The 22,159-nt window shown below is 44.9% G+C and overlaps 1 protein-coding gene across 2 annotated transcripts in view; it reads right to left on the bottom strand.

The window, feature by feature from the left end:
- The window catches only part of WIF1 (WNT inhibitory factor 1), a 270,043-nt gene that overhangs the window by 101,929 nt on the left and 145,955 nt on the right, over nucleotides 1-22,159 (bottom strand). For both annotated transcript variants that reach the window (XM_073555448.1, XM_073555447.1), the window contains exon 3: nucleotides 21,322-21,430. In XM_073555448.1, the coding sequence (XP_073411549.1) occupies nucleotides 21,322-21,430 (109 nt within the window). The remainder of the gene's footprint in view (nucleotides 1-21,321; nucleotides 21,431-22,159) is intronic.

Genomic DNA, 22,159 nt, shown 5'->3' with positions numbered 1-22,159 from the left:
AAATACCGCGTTTAACTGTGAATCAAAATTATATATATCCAAGCAAATCACATTGCAAACACTGCACATGTGTTATTCACCAATGTGATTTGCTTGGATTTATATAATTTTGATTCACAGTTAAACCCTGCATATCATTTGCACTTTGCAAACATTGCACAATTTGTGGAATTTGCTAATATATCATTTTGTGGTATATATTTCACAATTTTTTTGTTTATATTTTTGCACAATTTGCACAATTCAGCACTTGCTGGTACTTTTTGCATATTTGCACATTTTTTTCTTGCACCTTTTGCCTATTTTCCAAACATCTTTGGCTGTATTTATCCATGATACAGGTTTATGCATTTTCAGGGTAATTTTTAGCATTATTTTTTGCACTTCCAGCGCTCTATACAATTTTAAGCTGCGTGTTAGTTTTTTATGGGTTCATTCTAAACTGTGACAGGTTGTGTGGTAAACAGAGATTGCTAATACTTGAGTAAATAATTGTCAAATTAAATATTTGTGTAAATTGTATTCTATATACTCATTTTTCTTCAGCGGTTCATCTACCTTATGCACTTTTTTTATGACATTTTATATTTTATATATATTTTTTACTTTGTTGTGCCAATAAAACTATTAATTAATAAAGGCAATTTTATTGCATATTTTAATCTCTTTATTTCTTCTATCTATATTCACGGTCCTCACCAGGTTTTTCACTCACCATCCTCAGTTGGTCCTTCTGATTTACCAGTCAGTCTGGAGCACAGGCAACCCTTTGCGATGATAAGTTTTGTAAAGAATTCACAGTAGTAAGTTCTATTGAACACTGATGTATATTACACTGTAGGTCTCCTCACAGTGAGATATTCAGCAATGCTCATATAACATTTATATAACTCAAGCAGTCAGAGATTTGCAGCATACATAACATAGGAGACACCGAGACTGCAGTACAGTTGTGGCCAAAAGTATTGACACCCCTGCAATTCTGTCAGATAATACTCAGTTTCTTCCTGAAAATGATTGCAATCACAAATTCTTTGGTATTATTATCTTCATTTAATTTGTCTTAAATGAAAAAACACAAAAGAGAATGAAGCAAAAAGCAAAACATTGATCATTTCACACAAAACTCCAAAAATGGGCAAGACAAAAGTATTGGAATTTTAGACCATTCTTCTTTGGCAAACTGCTCCAGGTCCCTGATATTTGAAGGGTGCCTTCTCCAAACTGCCATTTTTAGATCTCTCCACAGGTGTTCTATGGGATTCAGGTCTGGACTCATTGCTGGCCACCTTAGAAGTCTCCAGTGCTTTCTCTCAAACCATTTTCTAGTACTTATGAAGTGTGTTTTGGGTCATTGTCCTGCTGGAAGACCCATGACCTCTGAGGGAAACCCAGCTTTCTCACAATGGGCCCTATATTATGCTTCAAAATTTGTTGGTAGTCTTCAGACTTCATAATGCCATGCACACGGTCAAGCAGTCCAGTGCCAGAGGCAGCAAAGCAACCACAAAACATCAGGGAACCTCCGCCATGTTTGACTGTAGGGACCGTGTTCTTTTCTTTGAATGCCTCTTTTTTCTCCTGTAAACTCTATGTTGATGCCTTTGCCCAAAAAGCTCTACTTTTGTCTCATCTAACCAGAGAACATTCTTCCAAAACGTTTTAGGCTTTTTCAGGTAAGTTTTGGCAAACTCCAGCCTGGCTTTTTTATGTCTCGGGGTAAGAAGTGGGGTCTTCCTGGGTCTCCTACCATACAGTCCCTTTTCATTCAGACGCCGACGGATAGTACAGGTTGACACTGTTGTACCCCCGGACTGCAGGGCAGCTTGAACTTGTTTGGATGTTAGTCGAGGTTCTTTATCCAACATCCGCACAATCTTGCGTTGAAATCTCTTGTCAATTTTTCTTTTCCGTCCACATCTAGGGAGGTTAGCCACAGTGCCATGGGCTTTAAACTTCTTGATAACACTGCACACGGTAGACACAGGAACATTCAGGTCTTTGGAGATGGACTTGTAGCCTTGAGATTGCTCATGCTTCCTCACAATTTGGTTTCTCAAGTCCTCAGACAGTTCTTTGGTCTTCTTTCTTTTCTCCATGCTCAATGTGGTACACACAAGGACACAGGACAGAGGTTGAGTCAACGTTAATCCATGTCAACTGGCTGCAAGTGTGATTTAGTTATTGCCAACACCTGTTAGGTGCCACAGGTAAGTTACAGGTGCTGTTAATTACACAAATTAGAGAAGCATCACATGATTTTTCGAACAGTGCCAATACTTTTGTCCACCCTCTTTTTTATGTTTGGTGTGTAATTATATCCAATTTGGCTTTAGGACAATTCTTTTTGTGTTTTTTCATTTAAGACAAATTAAATGAAGATAATAATACCAAAGAATTTGTGTTTGCAGTAATTTTCAGGAAGAAACTGAGTATTATCTGACAGAATTGCAGGGGTGTCAATACTTTTGGCCACAACTGTATATACATCACATAGGAGACACAGAGACTGCTGTATATACGGTACATCACATAGGAGACATCGAGACTGCTGTGCATGCAACACATAGGAGACACCAATGATGCTGCACATACATCACATAGGAGACACAGAGAGTGCTGTATATAAATTGCATAAGAGACACCGGGGCTTGAGTATATATATCACTTACTATACACTTGAGTATATGCATCACAGAAGACATGTGGAATACTATATATACATCACAGGAGATTGGGGCTGCAGTATAGACAGCACAGGAGATGTGGGACTGCAGTGTAGACATCACAGGAAACACTGAGGCTGACACTGCTGTCTTCTGTGGGACGGGAGTGCATTGCACGCTAATTCCGCCCACAAAGTATGTCAGAATGTAATCTTTCATTGCACGCTTTGCAGTGTTCAGACAACAAGAGGAAATTAAAGTGACGGAAGCTGTGAAGAAGCAGCTGTCGGCCAGCTTAATACAGTCCTCAGAAATCTTCCCAAGGGCAGGAGAAATGATCTCTGTGAGCCATAAACCGCCCACCGATATGATGGTTCCCCATGCCTGATATGCAGCAATACTGTATTGCTGTGTATACTACAAATGATAGGATGATTGCAGATTTTAGTCCCCTAAGGGAAGTAACAAATAGACTTTTTTTAGTCTATTTGTTACAAAATATGAAAAAATTTTGTTACAAAATATGAAAAAAATTAAAAACACATAAAAATTTAAACTGGACAACACACAAACCATTGTAACTCAAAAGGGCTCAGATGACAGTTTTTTCACACACACATTTGGTCTGTGTTATAAAAATTACAACATGCACTAGTCTCTTTTGAGTCTCGGATGAGACTTGCTCATTCAAGTCCATAGGTATATAAAAAAAAAATAGGACCCCACACAGGGCTTCCTTGTGACATTCGATTTTTACGGATACAGCAAATGTGTTTGTAAACTAAAGTTCAGTTCTTCTGATCAGTGTTAGTTACGTCTCACACTGCTAATGTCCTCCTTTTATTTGTAACTAGATTATGGCCCGATGCTATCGCATCGGGAGGATGCGATAGCATCACACCTCTTGCCATGTTAACCCTCAACACACACACTCCTCAACACACACTCCTCTCACCTTTCACCATCTCCACTCACTCTTTCACTCCACATACGACCCCTTCTCTCACTCCGTCTCTCATACTCACGCCGTCATCGCCGCTGCTCCACGATCCCCGACATCTTCTTCCGCCGGCGCCATCCTGGATCCAGACGTTGTCCACGCCGGCGACATGTTCTTGCGGCGACGCCATCTTGAGTATCGTGAAATCCCGCGATAGTCAAGATAGCATCGCCGGAAGAACATGTCGCCGGCGTGGACGACGTCGGGATCCAAAATGGCGTCGGCAAAATCTCGCAAGTTTTCGCCGACGCCATCTTTTTGGATCCCGAGTCGTCCACGCCAGCTACATGTTCTTGCGGCGACGCCATCTTGAATCTCGCGGGATTTCACGAAATCCAAGATGGCGTCGCCGCAAGAACATGTCGGCGGCCTGGAGAACGTCTGGAACCAGGATCGCGGCGGCGGAGGAAGATGTCGGGGCAGCGACGATGACGGTGTGAGTATGAGAAACGGAGTGAGAGAAAGGAACGTATGTGGAGTGAAAGAGTGAGTGGACGTGAAAGGTGAGAGGAGTGTGTGTTGAGGCGGTGTGGTGTGCTGAGGGTTAACATGTGCGTGTGTGTGGTGACGTCACCGGTTACAACTGGATGGAAGTTGTTACAACCGGAAGCTGCTTAGGGCATTTATTATTATAGATGATGAGGAAGAAGCCGTCTGTTGTTGGCGGTGATGGCGTGTAGAGGCTTCTTCAGCCAATGTAATAGATTTAGAGTTAGGGGATTCGTGTGTGAGACGACGGCGTTTATAAGCCTTAATCTTGTCAAGTCGATGCTGTTTTTCCTCAGGAGTCTCATTAGCACGGCGTTGTTTTTGTCGTAGTGCTAAAGCTGCTTTCCTTTCACTGGCATTGGCATACTGTGCATCAGTATTGAATGGTGGTATTGATAGGGCAGAAACAGATTGCTGATTAGTTATGTCAGTGAACGGCATATGGGATGAAGTGCAGCAGTAAATTGTTCCACATGCTGATGTGGAAGCATCCTGTTGTGAGTCTAATAATAATGATGAGGAAGAGGCCGTCTGTTGTCGGCGGTGACAGCATGCAGAGGCTTCTTCAGCCAATCTTATGGATTTAGAGTTAGGGGATTCGTGTGTGAGGCGACGGCGTTTATAAGCCTTAATCTTCTCAAGGCGATGGTGTTTTTCCTCCGGAGTCTCATTAGCACGGCGTTGTTTTTGTCATAGTGCTAAAGCTGCTTTCCTTTCACTGGCATTGGCATACTTTTTGTTATGACTCATGTTGGCACAGGTAAAGGAGTCTATTTGGCAGTTATCTGGCAGTGAAGAAGGCGTCCTGGAGTATTGTAGAGTAAACAGATACTAATTGACCCTGTAATTGCCCAGCAGTAGTTATGAAGTGGTAGTGGCAAATTGGCCCTGTAGTTAGACACCGGCAGAGGAGCAAGGCAGCAGTAGTTATGGCGGTAGAGGCAAATTGGCCCTGTAATTAGACACCGGCAGAGGAGCAAGGCAGCAGTAGTTATGGCGGTAGAGGCAAATTGGCCCTGTAATTAGACACCGGCAGAGGAGCAAGGCAGCAGTAGTTATGGCGGTAGAGGCAAATTGGCCCTGTAATTAGACACAGGCAGTGAACAGTCAGAGGAGCAAGGCAGCAGTACTTATGGCGGTAGAGGCAAATTGGCCCTGTAATTAGACACCGGCAGAGGAGCAAGGCAGCAGTAGTTATGGCGGTATAGGCAAATTGGCCCTGTAATTAGACACCAGCAGAGGAGCAATGCAGCAGTAGTTATGGCGGTAGAGGCAAATTGATCCTGTAATTAGACACCGGCAGAGGAGCAAGGCAGCAGTAGTTATGGCGGTAGAGGCAAATTGATCCTGTAATTAGACACCAGCAGAGGAGCAAGGCAGCAGTAGTTATGGCGGTATTGGCAAATTGGCCCTGTAATTAGACACCAGCAGAGGAGCAATGCAGCAGTAGTTATGGCGGTAGAGGCAAATTGATCCTGTAATTAGACACCGGCAGAGGAGCAAGGCAGCAGTAGTTACGGCGGTAGAGGCAAATTAGCCCTGTAATTAGACACCGGCAGATGAGCAAGGCAGCAGTAGTTATGGCGGTAGAGGCAAATTGATCCTGTAATTAGACACCGGCAGAGGAGCAATGCAGCAGTAGTTATGGTGGTAGAGGCAAATTGGCCCTGTAATTAGACACCAGCAGAGGAGCAATGCAGCAGTAGTTATGGCGGTAGAGGCAAATTGATCCTGTAATTAGACACCGGCAGAGGAGCAAGGCAGCAGTAGTTATGGCGGTAGAGGCAAATTAGCCCTGTAATTAGACACCGGCAGATGAGCAAGGCAGCAGTAGTTATGGCGGTAGAGGCAAATTGATCCTGTAATTAGACACCGGCAGAGGAGCAATGCAGCAGTAGTTATGGCGGTAGAGGCAAATTAGCCCTGTAATTAGACACCGGCAGAGGAGCAAGGCAGCAGTAGTTATGGCGGTATAGGCAAATTAGCCCTGTAATTAGACACCGGCAGAGGAGCAAGGCAGCAGTAGTTATGGCGGTATTGGCAAATTGGCCCTGTAATTAGACACCAGCAGAGGAGCAATGCAGCAGTAGTTATGGCGGTAGAGGCAAATTGATCCTGTAATTAGACACTGGCAGAGGAGCAAGGCAGCAGTAGTTATGGCGGTAGAGGCAAATTGGCCCTGTAATTAGACACTGGCAGAGGAGCAAGGCAGCAGTAGTTATGGCGGTAGAGGCAAATTGATCCTGTAATTAGACACCGGCAGAGGAGCAATGCAGCAGTAGTTATGGCGGTAGAGGCAAATTAGCCCTGTAATTAGACACCGGCAGAGGAGCAAGGCAGCAGTAGTTATGGCGGTATAGGCAAATTAGCCCTGTAATTAGACACCGGCAGAGGAGCAAGGCAGCAGTAGTTATGGCGGTATTGGCAAATTGGCCCTGTAATTAGACACCGGCAGAGGAGCAATGCAGCAGTAGTTATGGCAGTATAGGCAAATTGGCCCTGTAATTAGACACCGGCAGTAAACAGGCATAGGACCAAGGCAGCAGTAGTTATGGTGGTACAGGCAATGCCAAGCGTCCGCACAGCAAGTCGGCGTGAGGTAAATGACGCAATTTCACGAATGCAAGATTGCGTCGGCGAAATCTCGCGAGATTTCACCGACGTCGTTAAGGCTGTGTGCACACGCTGCGGATTAGGTGCGGATTCATCCGCGCGGATTTTGTAAAATCCGCAGGTGAAACCGCAGGTCAAAAGACCTGCGGTTTTACCTGCGGATTGCTCTGCGGTTTTGCCCTGCGGTTTTTCATCTCCTCAATAGAGGAGATGGCAAACCGCAGGAGAATCCGCTGAAAGAATTGACATGTCAATTCTTTCTGCGGATTGAAAACCGCAGATAATCCGCGCGGAAAATTCCGCACCGTCTGCACTGCGGTTTTTGATTCCCATAGGGAATCATGGTACTGTACACCGCAGCAAAAACTGCTGCGGGTCCGCAGCGGCCAAAACCGCTGCGGAACCGCAGCAAAATCCGCAGCGTGTGCACACAGCCTCACACCTCTTGCCATGTTAACCCTCAACACACCACACCGCCTCAACACACACTCCTCTCACCTTTCACCTCCACTCATGTCCACTCACTCTTTCACTCCACATACGTTCCTTTATCTCACTCCGTTTCTCATACTCACACCGTCATCGTCGCTGCCCCGACATCTTCCTCCGCCGCCGCGATCCAGGATCCAGACGTTCTCCAGGCCGCCGACATGTTCTTGCGGGACGCCATCTTGGATTTCGTGAAATCCCGCGATATTCAAGATAGCGTCGCCGCAACAACATGTCGCTGGCGTGGACGACATCGGGATCCAAAAAGATGGCGTCGGCGAAATCTCGCGAGATTACGCCGACGCCATTTTGGATCCCGATGTCGCCCACGCCAGCGACATATTCTTGCGGGACGCCATCTTGGATGTCGTGAAGTCCCGCGATATTCAAGATGGCGTCGCCGCAACAACATGTCGCTGGCATGGGCGACATCGGGATCCAAAATGGCGTCGGCGTAATCTCGCGAGATTTCGCCGACGCCATCTTTTTGGATCCCGATGTCGTCCACGCCAGCGACATATTGTTGCGGCGACGCCATCTTGAATCTCGCGGGACTTCACGACATCCAAGATGGCGTCCCGCAAGAACATGTCGGCGGCCTGGAGAACGTCTGGATCCTGGATCGCGGCGGCGGAAGAAGATGTCGGGGCAGCGACGATGACGGTGTGAGTATGAAAAACGGAGTGAGAGAAAGGAACATATGTGGAGTGAAAGAGTGAGTGGACATGAGTGGAGGTGAAAGGTGAGAGGAGTGTGTGTTGAGGCGGTGTGGTGTGTTGAGGGTTAACATGTGCGTGTGTGTGTGGTGACGTCACCGGTTACAACTGGACGGAAGTTGTTACAACCGGAAGCTGGTTAGGGCATTTAATATTATAGATAAGCTCTACAAGCAGATTCCCCTGCAGGTCAGTGTCCGGCCCATAGTCCTGAGCAGCTCATTTACATGTAAGGAAACATGGATATTCTCTGGAATAAGGTATGGATCGCAGATATCAATCTATCATTTTGTTCAGCTTCCTATGACCTCTGTGACCATACAGTATTTAATATGAAGAAAATCAGCCCATAAATGCAGATTAGGTGAAGAGTAAGTTTATTCAATCAATCTAATATAAATTCAATTCAAACATTTCATTACTCTGCTTTTACTTAGCAATCCACATTGCACTGATAAAGGTCCAGATGTTTGACCGAAACATCAACTTTATTTGAATTGAATTATATTGGATTGCTTGCAAATACTTACTCTTCACTTCATTTGTATACCTTTTGAGTGCCGAGTTTCTTCATATTACTATTACAGAGTGGACCCCTACTCGTGCACCACCCTGCACGGCGTGACGTATACCAACACCTGCCCATACAGAAGAGTCTTCTGCTTCAAAAACGAAGTGAGCCATGCTAGCGTCTGAAAGACACCATACCTTAAGGCTGCCTTCATATGCAGCGGTCGTGCTGTGGCTTTTAACCGTAGCGGCACAGTGACGCTGCAATCTTTCCACTGTTTCGTTGCACAATCACTTAATTTTGCAGGAAAACAGCTGTTCTAATTACAGGAGCACAAAGCTGATCATAATGGCATCTGTTTCCCTTCAAGATTAAGTGCCTGTGCAGGGAAACAGTGAAAAGACCGCAGTGGCACAGCATGACTACTGCATGTGAATGTAGCCTAAAGGTATTCAAGGTATGAAGTTATTGCTCCTGGTATTGTTCATCGCAAATACAAAATTGTAATGTCAAAGCACCTCAGAGTAATCTTTTTACAATATGATGGCAGCATATCAATGATACCTCATGTATTTACTTTCCGTCTATGTTGCTTCAGCTATTCACTATTTGCTCTGTGTAAGGCTATAATGTGACATATACACTTTTAAACTGATGACAACCTGCAACTTAGTGAGGACATGTTTGCTTTAATTCCTCACAGCAGGGACGGGATGAGGGGTAAGCACCTGGCTAGGGCGCTACCTTCTGCCTACCAGAGGGGGGCACAGACACGGAGATGAGCAATGTCAGTCACTGATACCGCTCACCCCTCTCTATCCTGCGCCCCAGCTGTCACTGCTTCCCTGCTCTCAATTGCATTTGCGTCTATCAGACGTGAATGCAACTGATGTGAGCTGCACACTGCTGCACTTCACAGAAGAGGAGACGGTGGACGGGAGCCGGGATTATGTGAGTATGAGCTTTTTTCTTTTTCGATTCTATATTCCTGACTGTGCAGGGGGGCATGAGGGGTGGGGCTGCGCAGATGGGATGCATAAAATGAGGCGAAGAGCTGTGCGAATGAGAAGAATAAGCTGAAGGTCTCTGCTAATGGGGGATCAACTGAGGAGCTGTGCTATTAGGGGGAATAAACAGAGGGGCTGTGCTATTGGGTGGAATAAACAGAGGTATTGTGCTGATGAGGGGCAATAAACAGGGCCCGTGTTGATGGGGCAGGGCCGCCATCAGGGCATTACTGCCCTGACTGGCGTATGGGGCCCGGTCAACAGAGTGGGCCCACATCAGGCCCCATCACCTCTACTCATTGGGCCCCAATGCCCCGCCCCCAGCAGCAGGATTCTGCCGATTAAGTAACTGAACATGCGTTCAGGACGCAGGTTCAGTTATTCTATTGCCGTGAGGGCCCGCACGGCAATAGTTAAAGCCGCCAGCCAATCGGAGGCTGGCAGCTGACGTCAGCACGCACGTCACCGGCGTGTGACGTCATTGTCAGTCGCCGGGTAGTACGCGCTTTCAGGTTGGGGTGAAGATCGCTCGCAGCTGGAGCGTGGCAAGGTAAGGAGAAAGGTGTTTTTTAAATTAGTATTGAAAGTGGTAAGCCGTCAGAATGGAGATGGAGCAGGACTGGAGACACTGGGGGCATGATTGGAGACACTGGGGGCAGAATGTAGACACAGGGGGCCGATTGGAGACACAGAGGCAGGATTGGAGACACTGGGGGCAGGATTGGAGACACTAGGGGCAGAATGGAGACACTGGGGGCACGATTGAAGACACAGGGGGCATGATTGGAGACACAGGGGGAATGACTGGAGACACTGGGGGCATGATTGGAGACACAAGGGGCATGATTGGAGACACGGGGGCAGGATTGGAGACACTGGGGGCATGATTGGAGACACAGGGGGCATGATTGGAGACACACGGGAAGGACTGGAGACAGTTGCAGGATTGAAGACACTGAGGGCATAATTGGAGACACTGGGGGCATGATTGGAGACACAGGGGGCATGATTGGAGACACAGGGGGCATGATTGGAGACACAGGGGGCATGATTGGAGACACAGGGGGCATGATTGGAGACACAGGGGCATGATTGGAGACACTGGGGGTATAATTGGGGACATGGGGGCAAGATTGGAGACACAGGGGGCATGATTGGAGACACTGGGGGCAGGATGAAAGACATGGGGGCAGGATTGCAGACACAGGGAGCAGGATAGCAGACACAGGGGGCATGATTGGAGACACAGGGGGCATGATTGGAGACACTGGAGGTATGATTGGAGACACGGGGGCAGGATTGGAGACACAGGGGGTAGGATTGGAGACACAGGGGGCAGGATGAAAGACACGGGGGCAGGATTGGAGACACGGGGCAGGATTGGAGACACAGGGGCAGGATGAAAGACAAGGGGAAGGATTGGAGACACAGGGGGCAGGATGGAGAAATTGCTGTTGGATGGAGACAGATGGTGCAGGATCATGGGGCAGGATGGAGACAGATGGTGCAGGATCATGGGGCAGGAATGGAGACACGTGGGCAGGATGAAAGACATGGGAGCAGGATTGGAGACACAGGGGGCAGGGTTGGAGACAGATGGGGCAGGATTGGATACAGATGGGGCAGGATTGGAGACAGATGGGGCAGGATGGAGACAGATGGGGCAGGATCATGGGGCAGGATGAGACAGATGGGGTAGGATGGAGACAGATCATGCAGGATCATGGGGCAGGGTGGATAGATATGATGGAGACAGATGCGGCAGGATGGGGAGATCATATGGGGCAGAATGGATACTCATGAGGGCAGGATGGGAGAACATATGGCTGAAGCCAGGAATGAGACACATGGGGGTCAGGATGGGGGATATTATTACTATAGGGGCTAATTAAGGGATATTATTACTGCAGTGATGTATTTTTTTGAGGATACTGTTTTAAATGAGGGGAGGTCCTGTTACTGTGCAGAGTTATACCATGTTGCCTTTCTTTCTTCATGTGGTGTAATGTAGAAGTTGGGAAAAAAAATAAGTAATGTGTTCTGCAAGCGGAGCTCTAGATAACTGTTATTTCCTGCAGACGAGCCCTGGCTGGAAGAAGTGATGGCGGTCTGTGCTGGATGAAAGATGAAAAGCGAAGATGAAGGACTTCACCTAGAGACGTCACTGGTGAGTCAGTGTGTTACCTATACACTGACACTATACACTGTATACTATATACAGAGGTCCTGTTTATAATGTCACCAGTGATCACTGTATTACCTATACATAATATACAGCATATCAAAAAATGTCCAAGATGTATAAATACCACCTCAAAAATTATTCATAAACCATAACTACCATTAGTAAATGGCAGAAAAAGAGGCAAAAAGCAAGATAATAATTTCTTCAAAATTTATTATTTACTCAATACATAAAATAAACAAGGGAATATGCACAAAATGCCATGATAATACACAGACCAGAAACCATAACAGAAAATATGACAGGAAAACACCATAAAACTCATGTAATCAAAAACTTATTGTTTGATAGATAGCAAAAATTATAACAAAATGCTTGATGTAATAGACAGATTATGTGCAAAATTCACAATGAAAAAAGTGCTACATGCAAGGAGGTGCCAATAATTGTCTGCTGCATATGAAATGCTAGCCACCCTATTGAAAAAAGCACAGCCTTTTATTAAATGCACAAAAATCCACTGTTGAGAAAATGGTGTCTAACGCCACTCAGAATGAGCATTCACTTATTTCATATAAATTCCAGTCACCTATACCTCAGAAAAATTAATTTTGTGTGGTGTTATACACCATTTTCTCAACAGTAGATTATTGGGCATTTAATAAAAGGCTGTGCTTTTTTCAATAGGGTGGCTAGCATTTTATATGCAGCAATTATTGGCACCTCCTTGTATGTAGAACTTTTTTCATTGTGAATTTTGCACATAATCTGTCTATTACATCAAGCATTTTATTATAATTTTTGCTATCAAACGCTAAGTTTTTTATTACATGAGTTTTATGGTGTTTTCGTGTCATATTTTCTGATATGGTTTCTGGTCTGTGTATTATTATGGCATTTTGTGCATATTCCCTTGTTTATTTTATGTATTGAGTAAATAATAAATTTTGAAGAAATTTTATTATCATGATTATTGCCTCTTTTTCTGCCATTTACATAATATACAGAGCTCCTGTGTATAATGTCATTGATCACTGTATTACCTGTATGCAGACACTGCACCATAAGTACAGATCTCCTGTGTATAATGGCACTTATGGTGATAGTATTGTTTTTTTATTACTGAAAAGTATTGTAGTATTCAGTCACGATGTGGTGATAATATGTGGTCTCGACATGGTGTTGCGGTATTGGTCCCTTGTATGTGCTATCATTTGGTCACCTTGTGGTGGTACTATGTGGTCTGGTCATGGTGCAGCGGTATTTGTTCCTTGTATGTAATATTATTCGGTCACTATTTGTTCCTTGTATGTAATATTATTCGGTCACTGTGGTGGTAATATGTGGTCTGGACATGGTGTGATGCTATTTGTTCCTTGTATGTGGTATTATAGGTCACTATGTGGTGGTAATATTGTGTCTGGTCATCGTGCGGTGGTATTTGTCCCTTGTATGTGATATTATTGGTCATTTTAAAAATTGAAAATTAAATAAAAATATACCTAAATTGTCTTGCATATTTTAGCAAATATTTAATAGGTTACAGTAGAGTAGAGCTCGGCCAATAGTGTCTACCGTGTTGTGGTGGCGGCTTAAAAAATCTTTTGGCCAAAACAAAAGCTGCCGGCTATATGTGTGATCTGGTGATTGAAACTGTTAATGTGTGATTGGTGAGAAGTGGAGTTTTTCCAAGAGAGCGCGGTGGGACTCTTCACAGTTTGAGGGGTGGAGCGTGGGCGGAGTCTCAAGGGGGCCCTGAAAATTTTGCCAGTATGGGGCCCTGAAATTCCTAGTGGCAACCCTGTGATGGGGGAATAAACTGAGAGGCTTTACAAAGTGGGGGGATAAAATAGGCTGTGCAGAGGAGGAGGGATAAAAGGAGAGGCTGTAAAGATGGGGAAATAAAATGAGGGGCTATGCAGCTGAGGTGAATCAAATGTGGGGCTGGCAGAGTGGGGGGAATAAACTGACTGGCTCTGCAGATGAGGAAAATAAACTGACGGGCTGTGAGAGAGGCGGGAATAAATTGACGGGCTGTGCAGACGAGGGAAAATAAACTGATGGGCTGTGCAGAGGTGGATAAACTGCGGGGCTGTGCAGAAGGTGGGGAATAAACAGAGGGACTGTGCAGATGGGAGGAATAAACTGTGGGGCTGTGCAGATAGGAGGAAATAAAACAGATGGGCTGTGCAGATGGGGATAAAATATGGGGCTGTGCAGTGGGGCATGAAAATGAGAGGCAGTGCAGGGGGCCATGAAATGAGTGGATGTGCGTTTTGGCCATGAAATTAGGGGCTGTGAAAGGGGGACAGCAAAGCATATGAGGAGCTGTGGTCACCATACTGTATGTGGATTCAGGATTCTGACACTGTCTCTCCTGCTGCCATTTCCTACGGTGGCTTACAATTCTCTCACTCCCCGAGACCCACAAACAGACATGGTGGTGGAGTCGGCATACTCCTGTCCCCACAATGCACTTTCCAGGTCATCCCCCCAGTTCCATCACTCTTATTCCCTTCTTTTGAGGTCCACACCATCAGGCTCTTCTGTCCCCTCTCCCTCAGGGTAGCGGTCATATACCAGCCCCCAGGCTCACCCACCCACTTCCTTGACCACTTTTCAGCCTGGCTGCCGCACTTCATGTCCTCAGAACTACCAACCCTCATCCTGGGAGACTTCAACATCCCCATTAACAGCCCTACTTCCACATCTGCATCCCAGCTTCTATCACTAACCACCTCTCTAGGCCTCTAACAGCATTCAGTCTCTGAGACACATAAGGACGGTAACACCCTTGATCTGGTCTTCTGCCGGCTCTGTTCAATCTCCCACCTAAATAACTCACCGCTTCCACTCTCTGACCACAACATTCTCTCCTTCACGCTCACAAATCCTCATCCACCCCAGCACACTCCTACCTATCACACATTCAGAAATCTACAAGCCATTAACCCTCAGACACTTTCAGATTCCCTACACTCATCACTGTCCCCAATCTCTCTTTCCTGTCCTAATCTGGCTGTTCATCACTACAATGACACTCTTAGAAGCACCCTTGACCAAGTAGCTCCCCTCACCCTCAGAACCTCCAAACACAGAGTAAAACAGCCCTGGCTCACATCGCAAACTCAACTTCTCCAGCGATGCTCCAGGAGTGCTGAACGCCTATGGAGAAAAACCCGCACACCAGAAGACTTCATCCACTTCAAATTTATGTTAAGAACCTATAACGCTGCCCTTCACCTCGCCAAACAGACCTACTTCACCACCCTGATCTCCTCACTAGCCAACAACCCCAAGAAACTTTTTGACACTTTTCACTCCCTCCTCAGGCCTAAAGCACAAGCACCTATCACAGACATTTGTGCTGATGACCTGGCCTCCCACTTTACAGAAAAAATAGATAATATCCGTCAAGAAATCTGCTCCCAACCACCAAGTGCTGTGACTCCCATCCCTTCCTGCATCTCCCCTGACTCACTTTCCACATTTGATCCCATCACAGAAGAAGAAGTCTCCAGACTTCTCTCTTCTTCTCGTCCTACTACATGCACTACCGACCCCATGCCCTCACATCTCCTCCAGTCTCTCTCTCCAGTCGTCACAGCCCACCTAACTACAATCTTTAATCTCTCCCTCTCCTCGGGCATTTTCCCATCCTCCTTCAAACACGCCATTGTTACTCCATTACTAAAGAAACCTGCTCTCGACCCATGCTGCACAAACAACTACAGACCAGTCTCCAATCTCCCCTTCATCTCTAAACTTTTGGAACGCCTAGCTTACTCCCGCCTTACCCGTTACCTCTCCACTCACTCCCTTCTAGACCCTTCACAGTCTGGCTTCCTCCCCTTACATTCGACTGAAACTGCACTCATCAAAGTGACCAATGACCTTCTGACAGCAAAACGTAACGGTGACCACTCTCTGCTCATTCTTCTTGACCTATCTGCAGCTTTCGATACTGTTGACCACCATCTCCTACTCTCTAGGCTCCAATCACTAGGCATTAAGGACACTGTTCTCTCCTGATTCTCTTCCTATCTCTCTGACCGCTCCTTCAGTGTTTTGTTCTCTGGCACCACGTCATCTCCTCTTCCTCTTGCTGTTGGGGTACCTCAGGGCTCAGTCCTTGGTCCCCTTCTTTTCTCTCTCTACACAGCCCCAATTGGACAGACCATCAGCAGATTTGGCTTTCAGTACCATCTTTATGCTGATGACACACAACTATACACGTCATCCCCCGACCTCACCCCCGCTGTACTACAGAACGCCAGTGACTGTCTGTCCGCAGTCTCCAATATCATGTCCGCTCTCTATCTGAAACTCAACCTCTCTAAAACTGAACTTCTTCTGCTCCCGCCGTCTACTAACCTCCCTAAATCTGACATTTCCCTCTCCGTGGATGGTACCACAATAACACCGCGGCAGCAGGCACGCTGTCTGGGTGTTTTGTTTGACACCAATCTCTCCTTCACATCCCATATACAATCTCTTGCCCGCTCTTGCCGCTTACACCTAAAGAACATCTCTAGAATCCGCCCTTTTCTCACTATGGAAACAACAAAAACCCTCACTGTTGCATTGATCCACTCCCGCCTGGATTTCTGCAATGCTCTATTAATTGGCCTCCCCGTCACTCCACTATCCCCCCTCCAGTCCATACTTAATGCAGCGGCCAGGATCGTCCATCTGGCTAATCGGTACTCGGACGCATCCACTCTTCGCCAGTCCTTACATTGGCTGCCCATTCATTATAGGATCCAATTCAAAGTACTTGTTCTCACCCACAAAGCTCTCCACAGTGCAGCACCCCCTTACATTTCTTCCCTCATTTCTGTCTATCGGCCTAGCCGATCGCTGCGCTCTGCAAACGACTTTCGACTAACCTCTGCACTAATCCGTACCTCCCACTCCCGACTCCAAGACTTCTCCCGTGCTGCTCCTATCCTCTGGAATGCTCTACCCCAAGAAATCAGGACTATCCACAATTTGCATAGTTTTAGGCGCTCCCTCAAAACACACTTGTTCGGAGCGGCCTATCACGTTCACTGATCAAAGTAATTCTCTGTGTAAGTGTGCTTGTGTAGCCCATTCACTATCTCCATCCATCCTTCACTCCCTCAAGATGGCTGGACCTTCATTGTAAATACACAATTGTAAATACACACATGTACTTTGTATCTCCCCCACCTCATTGTAGATTGTAAGCTCTCACGAGCAGGGTCATCTCATCTCATTTCGTCTTATTTTGCTTCAATTATTGTATTGTTAACGTTGTTACTTATGACTTGTGTTTTGAAACTGTTAAACTGTAAAGCGCTGCGGAATATGTTGGCGCTATATAAATAAAGATTATTATTATTATTATTATTATTATTATTATTATTATTATTATGTGGGGCTGTGAAGGTCATTATACTGGGGTCTGTGGTGACCATATTGGATAGGGGTCTGTGATGAATAACATACAGTTTGGGGTGTTGTTTGTGGGTCATAATACTGTATGGCATGTTGTGGGAATTTTCATAGTATAAATGCGGGCTGTTTTGGACATTATACTATTTATGGGGGTCAGTGGTGGACATCATACTACTATATATTAGGGGGCTCTGGTGGTGACCATACAAAAATGTGAGGTTTGATGGGGATATGATACCGTATGGGCAGCTATGGTGACCATCATACTGTGGAGGGGAACAGTGAGGAGTGGTTACAGTTCGAAGAGGGCAGCGTGTATGACCTCATAGTGTGAAAAGGGGCACAATCGATATGGAGAGGGGACAGCATGAAATGGGTCCACAATATGGAAAGGGGTTAGCATGGTGGGGGGACAGTGTGGAGATATAGAAAGTATAAAGAATATTAGAGATAGCCATGTTATAGATCAAAGTTCATAAGGGCGGATGGTGTGGCGGTTATAGCTGATAATGGTAGACAGTGTGGAGGTCATATATACACTGCTCACAAAAATAAAGGGAACACTAAACTACTGCATCCTAGATATTACTAAATTAAATATTCCAGTTGCAAATCTTTATTCAATACATAATTGGATGTGTTGAGAACTTGAGAACAATAAAACATAAAAATGATCAACGTAAATCAAACTTAATATCCAATGGAGATATCAATTTGGAATGATACTCAAAATCAAAGTGAAAAATCAAAATACAGACTGATCCATCTTTAGTGGAAATGCTTCAAGACAAGGAAATGATGCTCAGTAGCGTGTGTGGCCTCCACGTGCCTGTATGACCTCCCTACAACACCTGGGCATGGTAATGATGAGGTGGCGGATGTTCTCCTGAGGGATCTCCTCCCAGACCTGGACTAAAGCATCCGCCAACTCCTGGACAGTCTGTGGTGCAACGTGATGTTGGTGAATGGAGCGAGACATGATGTCCCAAATGTGCCCAATCGGATTCAGGTCTGGGGAACAGGCGGGCCAGTCCTTAGCTTCAAAGCCTTCATCTTACAGGAACAGCTGACACACTCAAGCCACATGTGGTCTGGCATTGTCCTGCATTAGGAGGAACCCAGGACCAACCGCACCAGCATATGGTCTCACAAGGGGTCTGAGGGTCTCATCTCGGTACCTAATGGCAGTCAGGCTACCTCTGGCGAGCACATGGAGGGCTGTGCGGCCCTCCAAAGAAATGCCACCCCACACCATTACTGAACCACTGCCAAACCGGTCATGCTGAAGGATGTTGCAGGCAGCAGATCACTCTCCATGGCGTCTCCAGACTCTGTCATGTCTGTCACTTGTGCTCAGTGTGAACCTGCTTTCATACGTGAAGCGCACAGGGCGCCAGTGGCGAATTTGCAAATCCTGGTGTTCTGTGGCAAATGCCAAGCATCCTGCACGGTGTTGGGCTGTGAGTACAACCCCCATCTGTGGACATCGGGCCCTCAGACCATCCTCATGGAGTCGTTTCTAACTGTTTGTGCAGACACATGCACATTTGTGGCCTGTTGGAGGTCATTTTGCAGGGCTCTGGCAGTGCTCCTCCTGTTCCTCCTTGCACAAACGAGGAGGTAGCGGTCCTGCTGCTGGGTTGTTGCCCTCCTATGGCCCCCTCCATATCTCCTGGTGTACTGGCCTGTCTCCTGGTAGCGCCTCTAGCCTCTGGACACTATGCTGACAGACATAGCAAACCTTCTTGCCACAGCTCGCATTGAAGTGCCATCCTGGATGAGCTCCACTACCTGAGCCACTTGTGTGGGTGGTAGAGTCCGTCTCATGCTACCTCGAGTGTGAAAGCACAACCAACATTCAAAAGTGACCAAAGCATCAGCCAGAAAGCATTGGTACTGAGATGTGGTCTGTGGTCCCCACCTGCAGAACCACTCCTTTATTGAGTGTGTCTTGATAATTGCCGATAATTTCCATCTGTTGTCTATTCCATTTGCACAACAGCATGTGAAATTGATTGTCAATCAATATTGCTTCCTAAGTGGACAGTATGATGTCACAGAAGTTTGATTCACTTGGAGTTATATTCTGTTGTTTGTGTTCCCTTTATTTTTTTGAGCAGTGTATTTTTTTGCAAAGGGCATTTTAATTACACTCTTGTTTTTAAGGGCACTGTGTCGGGAGGTGCTGTAAAAGGCCGGAGAAGGGAGTTCTGCAGAGAGCTAAGATGTGGATGGGAAAAGTCATCATGGCATCTAGACAAGATAGAGATGAAAAGAATGAGATGGCTATAGACTACAAGGTACCTGGGTGTAATTGTTTATTTGTGATACTGACTAATTCTCATCATTACTGTGGTTCCTGTATGGTCCACAGTCTGATAATGGCTGTTAATAACAACTCCTAGTGTCTACTTTATTATCCTTTATTACCACTTTTAAGGACAAACTGGGAGTTGTAGGGTTGTCGGTTCATGCAATACAATTGTTTATGGGGCTGACTTGATATTACAATATTGGTTGTTGTACTAAGCTTGGTTCTTGTATTCAAGTACTCTTGGTTCTGATCATGTATTCATGTACTTATAGTGATTATTTTGATGTATTAATGTACAGATGAATGTTCTGGTGACATATTAATTTACTGATGGTGAATCTAGTGATGCATTCATGTACTAATGTTCTGGTGACATTCACGAACTGATGGTATTTGTAGTGATGCATTTATTTACTGATGATGTTTCTGGTGCCATATTCATGTACCATTGAATGTTATGGTTCTCTAATTTTGAACTGATGATGATTTTGGCTTTGTATTCATGTACTGATGATGAACCACCATCAGTTTTGTGCAAGCTGTATTTGTTGCACAATGGACACAAAAATTATCATACATGTACCTTTATTTATAATACAGGTCTGTTTATTTTCCATTAGGGTATTTGCAAAATGCTGGGCTTCTTAATTGAAACCAAATGGCCCCAATTATAGTTACACTTTATTAGTTTCCATAACCTTCCTTTGGTTCTACATTTAAAATATAGGACGTCAGGGATGAATATCACTATTTTTTCCCTTGTATTGTGTAAATGTTCCACAAAAAATGATTGATCTTGTATCTAACTTTGAAATTGATACCTGTTAAGTCACATCACTAAAGTACACCACTTTTTTACTTTTGAAAACATTATTTTGTGAAAAGGCTAACAATTCTAGTGGAAGTGGTCATCAGAGTTTGCTAACTAACCCATCGGCGTAGAAGGGGGATGTGCGTTAGGGGTCCTGTTACCTTGGTCTCTGAGCCATTCCTTTGTCTTGGGGTGGGGATCACCATTGACTTCATACTTTGTCCCGGTTCTGCCTCCTACCTACATATAGGTCTATAGTTAAAAATCATATTAGCTTTCTCATTGCTGCATATAACATGTAAAAGAGTGCATGTCAAGGCGGCAACTTAACCAGTATTTGTACAGCACCGTAGTGAGTAGAGATGATAGAGATGAATGCATTGATCCAAGGAGGATCAAGTTCAAGTTGAATTTCCTGAAACTTGCAGTTCCATGCAAACCCGAACACTTTGTAATTCGATTCATGATTCGCAAAAACAAAATGCAAAAATGCACGCCTACTATTTTGGTGAACCATTTAGGGTCACAAATGCCTTTTCTGCCTCAATGGTATAGCTGTTGATCACAACCTGATCCTTTTCTTTCTCTTCCTCTCAGTCTTTTCACTATAGGCCAGTACTTGGAGGCTACTGCGCATTTTAAGGTTGCAATGTCCTGAATTCACAACATGTGCCTTTATACCTTACGAAATGCAGTGACCGGGAAGCCCTAGCCAGCCTGTAGATAAGAGGAAAGAGATGCGGCATGCGACAGCAGAAAAAGAAGATAGGACGGCTGGCAGCGAGCAGCAGGGCCGCCTGAGGGATGAGCAGTGAGGTGAGTATTATTATTTTTTCTTTTTTACATTTATTATGCTCTGTAGTCTGGAGAGATCCTAGAGCATAATATGCAACATTTAATTTGTTGCAAATTTATTAGCTGCAAATCAATTTTTTAAAGTAAATTCAGTGTAGCTGGTGTACTTGAATGCCAAACAATCCACTCATCACTATATTGCAATGTTGAAGAATAACATATTGCAATGTTGAAGAGTTAGCATTATGTTACATTACCATACAGTTCTGGAAAAAGAGAACACAAAATACAGCGCCATTCTAACCTGAAGCCTTGTGTGGAACAGTGCCCAGTAATGGTATATTTACTGTGGGATCTGCCATAATTGCTTTATCCAAAGAGCGAAGTGACAGGAACTCATAGAAAAATTCTGCCTGCAACAAAAAGCATAATTGTTATGACAGATTGAGATAAAATCTTTAAGTATCAGTATTTTACATAATAGTATCAAAACACACATCAATATTTTAATTCTCTGTCTGGTGCAATACGTTGCACATGTACAGCACTCACCCTCAAAGGGTTATTTCGACTTAAAAATGCAAATGTTATGGCTTTTGGAATACAGTGTAAATACATGATTATGTTAATGGTACTCTGGCCAAACTCTGTCAGAGTTTAAGCTGAGAGTCACCATACTGTGACCGTATTCTCTCTCATTAAAGTATCGCAGCAGAGGAGAAGACAGAGGACTCAATTTCTCCATCGTCTCCATTCTCTGAGCTCATGTAAAGATGACTGCACTAGGATGACATCCGAGTGCAGTCTGATGCCTTACACACACCTATAATAATTAAATTGCACATGACAACATTTAGCATCATATATTCATCACTACAGATTTGCAACACAAATTAACTAAACGATTACATAAGTATTGATAGTATTTTATTTTTAACTCATTCAAAAGCCTTTTGATAAACAACATTTTTGTTTTTTCCTTTCGGTGCAAAGATGAACAGATTTTTGGCAGTTCCAACTCTTGAACAGGCCACGTAAAGTTGACCCTGAGAAATGCATGGAGATTGCAAATCGATCCCTACTACTTTCAAAGACTGTCCGTGAGCTTTGTTAATGGACATTGCAAATGCCAGTCGAAGTGG

The sequence above is a fragment of the Dendrobates tinctorius genome, unplaced genomic scaffold, assembly GCF_039654945.1.
Source record: "Dendrobates tinctorius isolate UK_male_01 unplaced genomic scaffold, ASM3965494v1 ptg000224l, whole genome shotgun sequence".
Taxonomy (NCBI): domain Eukaryota; kingdom Metazoa; phylum Chordata; class Amphibia; order Anura; family Dendrobatidae; genus Dendrobates; species Dendrobates tinctorius.
The sequence above is the reverse complement of the archived record's forward strand: the minus strand, read 5'-3'. Positions and strand labels throughout refer to the sequence as shown.